This window comes from Choloepus didactylus, chromosome 7, assembly GCF_015220235.1.
Source record: "Choloepus didactylus isolate mChoDid1 chromosome 7, mChoDid1.pri, whole genome shotgun sequence".
NCBI lineage: Eukaryota > Metazoa > Chordata > Mammalia > Pilosa > Megalonychidae > Choloepus > Choloepus didactylus.
The window spans coordinates 16,332,546-16,347,352 of NC_051313.1; the positions used below are offsets into that span (position 1 = coordinate 16,332,546).

At 34.1% G+C, this 14,807-nt stretch overlaps 1 protein-coding gene across 4 annotated transcripts in view; it reads left to right on the top strand.

Moving 5' to 3' along the window:
• MED23 (mediator complex subunit 23) overlaps window positions 1–14,807 on the top strand; it is a 64,786-nt gene that overhangs the window by 19,996 nt on the left and 29,983 nt on the right. For 3 of the 4 annotated variants that reach the window (XR_005217918.1, XM_037843379.1, XM_037843381.1), the window contains exons 10-16: window positions 324–419; window positions 963–980; window positions 6,142–6,342; window positions 7,900–8,043; window positions 12,138–12,283; window positions 13,205–13,450; window positions 14,663–14,805. Coding sequence is in view for 3 of the 4 variants with exons in the window: in XM_037843379.1 (XP_037699307.1) it covers window positions 324–419; window positions 963–980; window positions 6,142–6,342; window positions 7,900–8,043; window positions 12,138–12,283; window positions 13,205–13,450; window positions 14,663–14,805 (994 nt within the window). In the remaining variant the exon portion in view is untranslated. The remainder of the gene's footprint in view (window positions 1–323; window positions 420–962; window positions 981–6,141; window positions 6,343–7,899; window positions 8,044–12,137; window positions 12,284–13,204; window positions 13,451–14,662; window positions 14,806–14,807) is intronic. The other variant, XM_037843380.1, reaches the window with a different exon arrangement.

The window sequence follows — 14,807 nt, forward strand, 5'->3', positions numbered from 1 at the left end:
TAAGCTTTTTATATTTTCAGGAAAATAGTGTGGAAAATGCACTGGAGGGAGCTTGGGGAAGCTCTGGTTTCTGGGCTCATCTCTACTCTAAACCTCTGTTTGACCCTTGGCAAGTTCCTTCACTTCAGTTTTATCACTTATCAAATGAGGGGTGGAAATAGATTCACCCTGAGCACTAAAGTCTCGTGATTTTCTCCATTAGATACTGCCTACTGTGTGAGGTAACAAGTGCCTTGAAAGGATGTTTTAATCTCCCTTTCAGATAATTTGAGTTACCATTTACTTTGATCTTGAAGCAATAATTTTCTTTATTTTCTTTAAAGGATCTGTTTGAACCACAGACTGCTTTGTTGAGATATGTTTTGGAGCAGCCTTATTCCAGGGATATGGTCTGCAATATGCTAGGTTTAAATAAGCAGGTACTGTACCATGCTGGAAACCTAGTAAATTCTGCATAGAATCTGCACTATTCTTTTCTCTTTTCTTTGCTATAGCTAACTGAGCAAAACAGTTAAGAACTATTTGGTGTTTTTTTTTAAATATATGGTTTATTAAACACTGTATTATTCCTGTCATTTATATATTGCTTTAAGAATGTTTAAATTAAAAAGGAGATATTTTTAAAGTTGGTTTATTTTGCATTGCTTTTTTTTTCTATAAGGCCAGTTTCAAGTATACCTTTTGCCAGAGAAACCTACACATGACTTAACCATACTTTTTGACTCTTTTTTTGTTTGTTTGGGTGTCTATTTTTATAACCCTTGGTATCTTCAGCGTGACCTCATTGCTGATTTTTGTTTGGTGTATGTTTGTTTGTTTTTGGTGGTTTAACATGTGGGAGGGTTTGTGCTGACTCTGGGTTCCTTGAGGCTGGCCTCATAGTCACTGTTTTGTCTTTTCTTTTTTTCTTCCTTTATTTTTGTTCTGTCCTGTCTTGTCCTGCCCATCCTCCAATGCTCTAGACCTTGAACATTGCTCAGGTATGTTCACAACCTTACTGTTGTATTGTGACTAACGATACGCTGGCCGCTTTGTAGCCACTGATTTCCATTTAGAGATTACGTGTATGGTCGGGGCTTGAAATTGGCAGGACCATGCTGAGACCAAGGCCACTGAAACAAACTTCTTCTTGGGATGAGAGTTCTTTTTGATGGATTGCTTTTGTTTTTGTTTTTATTTTTTTTGGTGTTTGTTTTTTTATATGCTTTTTTTTTTTAAAAAAAAAAAAAAAGACAACACCTGACACTCAATAAAGCCTGTCATTTTTGATGGATTGTTTTTCCTTCCCTCTCCATTTTACTGTTTTTATACTTCAGGGCTAAAGCTAGCCTGGTGGAATTTTCAGAGCTGGGAAGATTTGTGGTGGCCTTTATCTTTCCAGACTATTAAAACAAATCAGCAACAAGAACAACAAAAAATACTTACTTTTCTTTGCCTTAAAACAAAAGCAAATTTAAAACAAAACAAAAACAAGAAAAATAAAACACTTTAATTGAGATATACTGCTTTTAAAAGTTGGAGTATAAACTTTATACAGGGAAGGCTTTTTTGGAAACATGGGGCTTGACTAAGAAATGTCACTCTTAGGTGACCCCACACCTACTTGACAAACACCCTTCTTTGTCAATCTTTGCCAAAAATGTCCTCCCCCTAGTGTGAGCTTTCTCTGTTGACGCTCACCTATGGTGGGAGAAAAGGACTTTGGCCAAACTTTCTAAACCAAACTCTTATACAGTCCCAAGTCTGTTTCCAGGACTTTTCACCTTTGAGATTTTAAGCAAAATAGTGGTTCCAATTATTTTTGTTAAAATTTTTGAGCCCAACATATTAAAATAAACCAGCTTTTTTATTTTAAAAAGACATTCTTGTCCAGGTTATATAAAATAGCGTGACTGTTTGCAATACTATAGTGAAGGTTGTGCCAGTGCTTCCATTTATAAAGCCCTATTTTTAAGGACATATAGCTTGGCCATAAAACTTGCTCAGTGTTGAAACTTTGCATGCCAAACCTCTCCCTAGTAGCAGTATCTCTTTTATTATTTTGGTTTTTTCTTCTGAAAAATTTACCAAGTTTCCTTGTTTGGACAAGCCTTTGTACATGTGAAACAGAAACTGCTTCACACTACAGTATCTGACAGTTACCACATAAAATCTGTCAATTTAACATCTTAAACACCAAGTCATTTAATTCTGTTCAACTTTCACTTGAGTTAGAGGTAAGTATTCTGTTAACTTTGAAAGAATGCTTCATGCTTTGTCGTAAAACTGATTTTTGTAATGAATTTTAAGTCATACTTGACTCAGTTTTTTTTACAGTTTGGTGGATAAGTGTACCCATCGTCTTTGAGCTGCGTATCCCTTCCCCCAGATGTGCTTAGCTTTTTTCTTTTGGGGGGCAGCTCTCCTCAAACTAGAAATTGACAAAATAACTCGGAAGAGTATTTCGATCGGATCATTTCAATAACAAGTTTCAACCTAAAAAAAGTTTATGACTAAGACATAATTCCATTAAAAAAAAAGTTTATAATGGAAATGCTGACAGAACATTATTAGTATTGGTCCCACTGTAGTGTAAACATTGTCAAAATTTCACAATTCATTCGTAATTGTTTTGATAGAAAACTCTAGTGAGGGAACTTGTAGATGGAAGATAATATGCTGAGTTTGCTTTGGTATGTTATTTTTACCTCCTAGAAAGTAGAGTAGAAAATGAGAATACACAATATATGAAGCATATGATTAAAAGTAATCAAGTCATCTTTATTATGTCTTTTATCATTACAGAACTGTATCCTGCACTACTATACTTTCTTGTCCTTTCTCTAGCAATGCAATAATTCACTTAAAGCTTGAAACCTTTCAAGAGCTATCCATATTGTATTTTCCAGTAGGAATTGGGCTATGTTTTATCCCCAAATTGGTCAGATTCAGAAAGTCATAAATAGCCCAGTTCTGTGACCAGCAAGGCGGAGTGTTAAACCCAAAGTGGGAAAATCCTGTTTTATGTGTTTATACAAGATTTTGCGTTGTTGGTCCTTATTCAAGGCATTACAAAACAGATACATACACTCCTCAAACTCTTATGTGGTTGTGTATGACAACTGTCTACACTGAGATGGTGAAGTCCTAGAGAATCACTCAGTTTATCATTGGAAGGTGTTATTGAAAGTGGTACTAACTGGCATAGGGCTCCAGTTCTGATCGGCAGCTTTCTTGGTTAAAGCAGAGAAAATGATAAATGACATAGAAAGGAATTTTTCTTCCCAGTTTTTCCTGAATAGGGGCATTGCTTTAAAATTGATTTCTAGCACTGATATAAAAACTTAATATTGATTTAGGCCCGCCTATGTACAACATGTTAAAATTTCACTGCAAAAGCATTACCAGACCATTCTAAAAATGTAAGGTGCCACTTAGTATAGGGTATTGGTTACTGATACTGAAAAAGCATTGACATTTGCATTTGAAATAGTGGTGGGAAAGAACTGGGGTGTGTATGGGGTTAATGTCAATGTTTCTGTTAATGTCTTATTCCTGATTTTTAGCTTTTATGAAAGCTGAAAATTTTAAATGAAGTTCCTTTTTTTAAAAAGTTTTATTAAGATAAATTCGCATAGCATACAATCTATCTAAAGTGTCTTATTCCTGATTTTTTGCTTTTATCAAAGCTGAAAATTGAAAACGAGGTTTCAGTGCAGTTGATGCTATTATGTAGAAATTTAGACATTAAAATATTTAATTCAAACTTTTTTTGTTAAAATAGGTTTTAATTTAATATGCTTCTATATATGAGGTAAACTAACAAATTCAACTTTGTATGCCTGTATTTGGAAGCCTTAAATTTACTAAAGCTTTCAGAAAGTAATATGTGATTAGTTACAGATATAGAATCCACTGGCTTACAGAATTCGCTTAGCTTAATGATAGCTAATTAAGCTTTATTCATAGGTTATTAAACTGCTTTACACATTTTCATTTGTTCTACTTTGTAAAATAATCATTATGTAGAGGAGAGTCTAAATTTTAATGTCCCTATCTTTAATAATTAAAAACTAAAGCAAACTTATTATTCTAAAATAGTTAAAAGCACGGATCATTTTATATTTCTGACTTTTCTTTCTTTTTTGATATTATAAAAATTGGCAGATAAAGCAACATGTTTAAGCTGTTTTTAAACTTGATTTGAAAAATATCATTGGCTATATATAACTAAAAGACACCTAGGAAATTTAGAGTTGGTCCTGATAAATGTTCTGCCTCAGATACCAAGGCTTTAGGTACCCTAGAGATTCCTATTGATGTCATTCATATCAGAAAATTTGGGAATAATTTTGAATAATGGCATATGTTGAAAGGCCTTCAGTTTTAACTGTAAATTTCCTAACAATTGTTGTTGCTGTGTCAAAGTCTTAATATTTTTGGCTTTCTTCTCTACATTAATTGTAGGATCATCAAAACACCCCTGAAAAGATGTAGGTGAAAATGTAGGGTTTTTTAAAACAAATAACCACTATTAAAAAAGGAAACTCCAAAGTGACTTAGGTGCTAAAAACCAATTTTATTTAGTTTGCTCTTTTTTCCTGAAGCAGATTGATGAAGCATCATGGATGGAGGAATAGATGACAAATTGGTTAAGTTTCTGAACTAGAAGCAAACACCCATCACTTGTGAAAAATTCCTACTGGAAATCCTGGCTTTACTTCTTTTCACAGATTTTTCTGACTCTTGTATACTTTGAATGATCTCACTCTAAATTTGTGTTGTCTGACACATTTCTTAGGTTGTTGGTGGTTGGCAGAACTAGTGAATTTCAAGCCCTGTACACAGTAGTTTTGCATGCTGATTTAAGAAATAGTCTGTAGTGTTGTCTGTTGCACTTTGCTCTGCTTCATAATGATAATTACATTTGGAGGAAAAGTACTGTAGTCTTAACTGGTGGTGTTAATATTGCTCTTTGTAAACCTGTAATGTGGTTGAACTGTGATCATGGCATTGTGTTTTTGGAAAAAATATGAAACAACCATTGATGCATACTGTTTTGGATAGATGTTTGTTTTATATGCATGCTTTAAGAAAGTGCAGCTATACTGGAGCTTTACAAGTTTGGAGCTGGCAAAGAGCATGCAAAAGAGGGGATGCTATTCATTATGTTTTGTTTTATTCCAAATTCGTCCCCATTTTGCATTTTTCCCCTAAATTTGGAGAAATCATATCCCTTTTTCATGGCAAAAGACAAATAATTACATCTAAAGTTTAGGAGGAAAGCATCTGTATTAGCACTTGTATTCATTAAACAGGCTTCCAAGTGCCTGGCTAAGTCATATAACATTTATAAAGGAAATATGAAAATGGCTTAAATATGGCTTAACATGTTTCTTTTGGTAAAAAAAAAAATGTTTTAAATCATTTTAAAAAGCACAGATCTTTTTGCCTCTAGAAAGGGAAGTTGCATTTTCATTTTTAATGTTTAAACTCAATTCTTTTTCTTATTTTAGATTTTAAAGTAGTCAAATTTTAAATTAAAGCTGCATGATGTTTAGCTTCCAGGAAGAAGAGTAGAGATTAACTTTGAGATCAAATTGTTTTGCAGAAGAAGATTCCATTTCAGTATTGGGATCAATACCACACATTGAAAAACAAACATCAAGTAATCTATATAAAAAGTTAGTGTCAGCTTGTTGCATTTGCTTTAAATAGATTCACACACTGCTTTATTTGCTCTGCTATCAGAATACTTGATCCCTTGAAATCCAAGGTAGATATTGTGATTTAGATTACAAAATTAATACTGTTGTACCTGCTTCATATATCTTTTAAGGTGTGATCTTTTTCCAACAGATATATTACAAAATTTTCTACCATGCAGTGCCCTTTTTCAAACAATGTTGTCTGCAACGAAAGTCAAAAGTTAATGAGAAGTCTCTTGTGGGAGACCTGGAAAAATAATTTTGTAATGACAGTCATCCTCTATCATAATGTAACATTATGCAGCTTTAATAGACTAAACCTGACTTTAACTTCTTAAGTTCAACTTCATTCCATGCTTCTCAGCCTCTTGTTACAATTTATGCCCATTAACTGGTAATTTCTGAAACTAACCGGGAGGCTTTTGGAATACTGTATTTGGTCTCTGCCCTACAGCACAAGCAGCGCTGCCCTGTGCTGGAGGACCAGTTGGTGGATCTGGTGGTTTATGCCATGGAGCGATCTGAGACTGAGGAGAAGTTTGATGATGGGGGAACGAGCCAACTCCTGTGGCAGCATCTCTCCAGTCAGCTCATTTTCTTTGTGCTTTTCCAGTTTGCAAGTTTTCCACATATGGTCCTTTCTCTTCATCAGAAGGTATGTCCTAGATCTTTCAGCCAGGGCCACTGCACCTACTGATTAGTGCATTTTAGTCTGGTATGGGCATTGCCTAGTGATTTCATTTTGGCAGTGGTGGAAGTTCTGGGCCTTAGTTTCTGTTCTGTTCTGTGCTTTTATGGTTTCTTAAATTTATACTTTCTTGTCACTGTAAAAACTGGATTCATTCATTCATGCCACATATTCACAGTGCATGGACCGAGGAATACAAGATGCAGGGGCACTATATATACCCTCAAGGAGCTCCCCACTAGAGGGGAACATACATGTATAAACAGTCTGAGTATATAATATAACAGTTGCCATAATGCAAGTATGTTTTTCTAAAACATACATAAGAAATCAGGAATAGCTTTATCAGAGAGATCTTTAAACTAATACTTGAAGGACGATCAGAAATTTGTTGGGAAGAAAAGATGGAAAAGTGTTTCCCTAGTGATAAGAGCAGCTTTTGCAAAGGGATAGAGGTGTGTGAGGATGGGAAAGAAACATAAAGGGAAAAGTGTTGGTGAGACGAAGACAGCAGGAAGGCAAGGCCAGGCATGCGCTTGTTCTCAAGAGTTTAGATTTTCTTTTGGAGGCAGTGAGGAAAGGAATGACATTATCATATACAAGTTGGAAAAAATCACTGCTAATGGCCATATATAGGGAGATTGGTGTGAAGATGGATGTGGGCAAAACCGGAGGCAAGTAAATTATTAGTAAGGGAGGTATTGCAGTGGTCCAGGTGAAAGATGCCGAAAGCCTAACCTGGGGCAGAGAGGCGGAGCCAGATCCCAAAGTAGCCTGGGAGGTGAGTAGGCCTTGGTGACCATCAGGAGTCCAGGGTCACTGCCATTGCTTTGGCAGTGATGAATGGGTAAGTGAGGCAGTGGATCAAAAAAGGGGAATACAAGTAGAAGAGTAAATTTGTGGGAAAAGTTGGTTTTACTTACATGTTTTTAGACATGTTAAGTGGGAATAAAGGAAATGTTATTACATCTATAACATTTGTACAGCATGGATTATTTTTGGCAAAATTTTCCATAGAAGTTATTTGGAAATAAAAATCCTTTTAAAACCCGCCCTCTCCCCACCACTGCTACCACCACCATCACCATCATTGATTTCTATTATAATCTCCAAGAAAGTGTTTTTTGATAATCAGATCTCAAGGCTTTTAAATGTAAAAAGTCCTTTTGTCATAATAAAGTATTCCCTGTATTTTGATGAGATATTTGTAGTAAGACTATCACATATTAAGTTGATACTCAGACACACATGATCAGTTTAATTATGTTCTAAAACATTAAATTTTTTATATGTATAGTTGATTTTGGGGGTGGGGAGAATATATATATATATTTAAATATAATATAAAAAATAATAAAAGCATTGCTTGGTGTGTCTTAACTGAGACTAAATAATTAGTAAATTCCAAAGTTAGGTGCAACTTTCTGAAGCAATCAGGGTTTTTCTTTTTACTTCTTTATCTTTACTACATTCATCTGTTTTTGACTAGCTGCATATAGTTGTATATTTAAACGTCTTTTACAGTTAGCAGGGAGAGGACTTATTAAAGGCAGAGATCATCTGATGTGGGTTCTTCTGCAATTCATTTCTGGAAGTATTCAGAAAAATGCACTAGCTGATTTTCTCCCTGTTATGAAGCTCTTTGACCTTCTGTACCCTGAAAAAGAAGTAAGTTTTACTGAATAGTTGAACAGTGCAATGAGTGGATTATGTCTAATTTATGTTTAAGGATTTGAGTGTCATTTTGTGATAAGACCACTGGATTTGGAAACTGGAAACCAGAGTTCTTTTCTCAGTTCTGTGACTAATAACCAGGATCATGGGATGAGCATTCAATCTCTCTTGACCTTAGTTTCTTTATATTTTATAAAGTGAAGAAATTGAACTAGATTATTTCTAAGATTTGTCCTAACTCACAATTCAGGAGCTAGTATAGCAAGCTCTTTATCTGCATTCTAAGTAGGTCTACTGTTTTAAAAAGCACTGAAGTGGTTTTAAGCTATGCACAGCACTGAATGGTCAGTTAACACTGTTATTTGCCATTTTGCCAGTTGGATCTCAGTTGTCCCCCCACTATTTCATTATATAAGATTTTTGAGTAAAATGTAATATATTTTGATGATTGCTTTTGAAAAACATTTTATTATGGAAATTTTTTAATACACATAAAAAAAATAGAGGGTATACCTATCACCCATTGCCAAAAAATAATTTTGTTTCATCTTTCTTCTCTTTTTTTTTTTAATGTTGGACAGTTGTAAAGCAAATTCCATCAGTATTTAATAGTTTTAATGATATTTAGATTACATATTTCTTCATTTTTTTGTTTTTTTTGTCTTGCTATGTGAACTACAAAAACTGTATCATTAATACATAGTCTTTGAATACCTTTTAAAATGAGCAGTTGAAGAGATTTATTTATTTTCCTATATGAAATCATTCGAAATAATTTTTGAAAAGCTTTAAATGCAAGAATTTTTACTTTATTAAAAAAATTCATAATAAGTTGATATGCTAACATTGGGCAAAATTATATAAGGCAAAAATAGATCCTTCAGCCCCAGGAGTGTTTTAGGCATAAGTTAATGGATATTTGATAGATTTATTATGCATAGGACTTAAAAATCTAAAAGTTAACTAGTTGAGAAAAAGAAGAATGGGCCTTTTAGCCCTTCATATTCTGAGATCCTACTAGTTACTTCAAATAAATAAATTGAATCTATAGATTAAAGCATGCCTTGCTTTAAAAAAAGTGCTAAAAGGTACTAATTACATTTAAATATAATGATGAGAAAATGTCTTTTCACCAGATTGTGGAACAGTATATGAAATATAATTTGTGAAAATCACTTGAACGACATAAGATTACATTTTTTGTTAAAACTGATAACACATTGGACTTGCATTTTGGCATTCATTGACAAGAACAAAATGTTAATTTCCTAAAAGCTTGCCGCTCTAGAAAATCACATATCAAGTTATTTGTTGTTAAAGAAAGAAGAACAGACAATCAAAAGGAATACACACTTCATAATTCTTATTGATTGTCAAAAGTCTCTTTATGGTTCCTGTAAAACCTTTTCTTAGAAGAGAACACATCAAACCAAGAGATGATTAAAGATATAACAAGAGAGCCTTTTAATAATTTTGTATTCCTTACATCTTACCTAATTTATATCTGCATTTATCTAGTTGACACATGTGCCACTGATTTAGAATGTCTGCCTCCATTATATATACATATACATATATTCTATATATATACACATATATATTCTCTAAATTCTATATATATATCCTATAAATTCTCAATAAAGCAATTGTATACAGAGACAACAAAATTAATTCACTCTCAGCAGCCCAAAAGCTTTGTGTGTCTCTTATTCTGATTTTCAAACGGAACCACTTTATTCTCTTTGCCTTTTACTTTGAGTCAAAGACATGCAGTTTCACACACACTGGTAATAAAGGCACAGTGTATGAAAAATTGCAAATGAAATCTGAGTCAAGGATAATTTTTTTTCTTTAATTGAGTTAATTTGAGGAAAATGTTTCAATAGGTTAAAGTATTCAGTTTTCAAAAAATTGATGGCAAAACAGTAACTGAGCAAACAGTATGCATAGTGTTATTTATAAAATACTATATATTTTGCATTTTACTTGTGTTTACCAGGATCCTATATAATGAATTTATAAAAGACAATTTTGAAGTAAAAAATTAAATTATGGAAATACAAGTCAGAATTCATATATTTTTAGCAGTACGGAACTTCCCTGAGTTTAAGCCAAAGTAATGAGTCTATAAGGTTTTAAACTACTTTCTACTATTTAGTATTTTGTATTTCTCTCAATATTTATTGGAGAACTGGTAACCGATATATTGGGTTACACCCCTTATAATAAACATAATTAGTATAATGCAATATTCTTATAACCAAAATTTCATACTTATTAAGGGGTCAATGTCAATTACCAGAATTACATGGAATTTCCTGCATAGACCATCATAGCAGATAGGCATGCTTCCATCCCTAAGAATCAAGTCACTACACTGGTAGCTAGTGGTGATGACTACACGTTTGCAGGAAAGATGCTAATCTTCTATGTTCAATGAAATTTATATTTTGATGTTCTCATAGATGTTGAGTTTTATATGACCCAGTTTTTGAGGAACATCTTGAATGATATAAAGCTGTACTTTAACAAATTTATCTACTTTCTTCATTCTCATTTCCACAAAAAGCATATGAGTCAATTGAGGTCCTCTCTGTCCACCCCCCTCCAGTCTAGGACCAGATGGCTTTTGTTTCCTTTCACACAGAGTTCTACTTGATTAAGCGCAAAGGAAATACATCACCAAGCACACAAGCCAAATTACATCACTAATAGCAATTTTGCTTGTTTGTTTCCATTGTTTTTTGTTTGTTTGTTTGTCATATCAGCTGTAGTCTTTTGAGTTTCTGGAGGCAAATTATTGAATCTCACTCACCAGACGTTTGGTTTGTTATTGGGCTTCTTCTGTTCCTCCTTGAATGGTCTTATGTTTTCAGTTTGTTCTCCTGGGGCTATTTCACCACCTTCAAGCTCCCAATCTCCTCTTCTCTCTCATCTTCTCGGTGTTTCTTGTAGTACTTTTTAGCAACATTATGATGGTTATCCTCATTTGGTTGGACTCCAGACTGCATACTCCTGTGTATTTCCTACTCAGTCAACTTTCCATCATGGACCTCTTGTACAGCTCCAGTATTTTCTCCAAGTTATCCATTGATTACCTGTCTGGGGGATGGCTGAAAACTGTGGCAGTTGGAGGAGTCCTCTGCCACAGAGGGAGTGGGGGGTACAGCCCCACATTGAGTCAGACTTTACCCAGCAAAGTGAGGGTGCAAGAAAGTTGGAGCTTCAGCTGTGCCAAGTCAAACAGGGACCAGGAGGCAATTTAGCGCTGCTCAACCAACTCAGCTGGGCTCCAAGAGATAATTAAGCCCCCTCTTCAATTTTTATATGTTCTTGGAAAGCATATTGAGACTTGTAGAAGTTCCATGTTTTTCAATTTATGTCACATTCAGTAAGATTTCATAAAAGTGTGTTTATTTAAAAAAAAATGAAGAAAATTAAACACCTTGTCTTTGACTTTAAAAAAAAAGTTTGGGCAGAATTAGTATATTTTGAATTTTTTTTTTCTAATGTGATCCAGGTTGCTTCAAATTCTTAAATACTAATCAGTAGAAAATAGTGTGCTTTTGACATAGAAAGATTTTTTTGGTGGTATTGAAATAAGGAATTTAAAATAACAGTTACTAGTTTTCTTTGAGGGGTTTAAAAGAATAAATTCTTTATGTTGAATAGTTTAGATAAAAATTTCTTGGAGACTTTAGTCTTTCTCTGCAAAATAAGTCATGGCACCCCTAAATAATGATGAATATTTGGGTATCTATATCTTTTTTGAAATGTTTTATTGGTAATTTTGGAGAAATTTACTGTTTAAAAATTATTTTTGGTAGAGAATGTTCTGTGATAATAGGAAAAGATAGACTAAGTGCCTAGGATTGCTGTTATTATCTTTGCAAGTGAAACATGATCTTGTAATTGTGTCAGTATTTTATAGCTGCTAGACCTTCTGATGTATATATTCTTGAATAATCAAGAAATCATTGGGCTAAATTAATACAGGATATTTTAAAAAGAGATATGCCAAAAATAGATGACGGAAATGCATATAATTTAATTCTTCTTTCTTTGATTTGCAAATTATTACTTTTCAGTGTATCCCAGTTCCTGATATTAACAAGCCCCAGTCAACTCATGCCTTTGCAATGACTTGTATTTGGATTCATCTCAATAGAAAAGCCCAAAATGACAACTCCAAGCTACAGATTCCCATACCTCATTCCCTAAAGCTTCACCATGAGTAAGTTATTTGTAGCTTGATACATTATTTTATTGTTCAGTGAATAGTGATATTGTAGTTAATATTGGTGTCAAGTTTAACAAGAAGTTTGGAGATCCTCCCTTCTCCCTGACAGGGTTGAGTGTGATTATTTAGTGTGTAAAATATAGCAAGAGAAAACGTACCAACTAACAACTTGCATCAGAAGAAATCTAGAAAATTAACTCATCCTGTGTGCACATACATACACACATATAATTGTAATTTTCAAGGGTGATCTTTGTTTTTATGTGTTGTACCTTAGCTAGTCATTAATTTCTAAAAGTATGTGAAAAGGTTTCAAAATTTCTTAAGTGTTTGGGATTTGATAATGATCTGACTGACAGATCTTCCACTCTGTGGACTGCCGGGATTGACTCAGCTGGTCTGATGGGCATCTTCCTTTTCATATCTTCCAAAGCTGTGATTATTCAAAAAAGTCCCTTCTAAAAAGAACTGTCAGAATCTATTCATGGGAGACTATAGAGTAGTTAAACTGAACATTTCATCTGGCTTTCATTTTATGAGACACTGCTAACCATCTTTTCATAGTGACATCTGTAATCAAGACATATTATTGTGCTTAAGCCGACAGATAATAAATAGAAACCTGGTTTATGAATTTGTGAGTTATTTCTCCATTCTCTGAACCTTACCTTAAAATAGTGTTGTATATGTAGCACATAACAAATACCCATTTTTTAACTTAAAATTACTTTTCTTCTGAAATGCTAACAAAACTTTTATATGTGTTTCTATGCTACATTTTGGATAAAAATTAATAGCTGTATGTTCAAGATAGTGTTAGTAGATGGTTGCATAAAATTGAACTTTTCAAAAAATGCGCATTAGTTTTGTGAAAATTTGTATTTTTTTTCTGTTTAATTTAACTTGCATTTTTAGGTTCTTACAGCAAAGTCTGAGAAATAAAAGTTTACAGATGAATGACTATAAGATTGCCCTCTTGTGTAATGCATACTCCACAAATTCAGAATGCTTTACATTGCCTATGGGAGCTCTGGTAGAAACTATTTATGGGAATGGGATCATGCGGATACCTCTCCCTGGAACGAGCTGTTTGGCGTCAGGATCTATCACTCCATTACCAATGAACCTTCTGGATTCACTCACAGTTCATGCCAAGATGAGGTATGGCTTTCTTAATTACTTGGCCCCATGTCAGGGAATTGATATCAATAGATTACACACCTTGATTTCATGATTTTGTGTGTATATCATATGGTCAGTTGCATTTTATTTTGTTTTTTTGTTTTTTGTTTTTTTTTTTTGTAATTAGCTCTCATTACAAAAATGTATGTTATTTATTGTGGAATTCTAAAATATTCAAATAAACCTAAAGAAAATGCTAATTGTCATCATCTCCATGAGGTAATCATTATAAAAAAATTTTGTGTATATCCTGTGTCTGTGTTTGTATGTATAAATAAATGAATTTGTATTGTTTACTCATGGAGGTACTTTGAGCCTTGGATAAAGAAAAGGCTTTGTTAGGTAGGATTCTACTACCTCAGCTGCCTCTGGGGCCAAGCCGGTGATGTGAAGGAGTGAAGCCTGGTGCTGTGCGGAGGAGGCCCAGGTGTAGGTGCACACGGAAGCATGTGTGTGTGCAGGCAGGGAGGCCCCCTGGAGAGTGCAGACACATCTTGTAGAGCTGCCATCTTAGCTCATTCCTGTAATGTCAGAATGTGACCTTGTGTAGCTAGATCTTCTAAATTTTTTCAAGAAGGTCTGGAAATCCACACTTTGGTTTTCTAGTCTTTCAGCTTTTAAGTGTTGGCTCAAACTTAAAACAAATACTCACCCAGCAGCCCCAGGGAAAGCATGGTGGGCCTCTAGTTGGCCATTAGTTCTGGAGGAACCATGCTCTCTTCCAATGCAGAACAACTGGTGAGCAGAATTATACATGTGCTTAATGGGTATGTGTGACAAGTCTGAGGAGCATCCTGCTAGAACCTCAGGTTTGGGTCTTAGCAATGATTTATTAAGTAGTTCTGTAACAAAAATAATTTGATATCTTAAATATTTTTAGTTGCATATTTGAAAAAGAAAAGCATACTAGAATCAGTCCAGCATGTCTCTATGAGCTATACTCAAATATTGTTTTTCCATGAGCAGACAGACCCTAATAATACCCATTCAAACCTCATAAAAACCAAAATTAGTCTCCAGGCATGCAGGGGACCAAAAACAAGTTTCCTGTATAACTTAAATAGTATTAAGTGAAACAGCTACATTTTAATCATTTAAATTCAAATTTAGACCAAGTTACTTATAAATATAGCTAATCCTATCTTTATGCCAAAAGTACAGCTTAATTTCTTCCTTTTTGTTTCTCCTCAGCCTTATTCACAGCATTGCAACCAGGGTGATAAAACTTGCTCATGCAAAGTCCAGTGTGGCCTTGGCTCCAGCTCTAGTGGAAACGTACAGTCGCTTATTGGTCTATATGGAAATAGAATCTTTGGGCATCAAGGGATTTATCAGT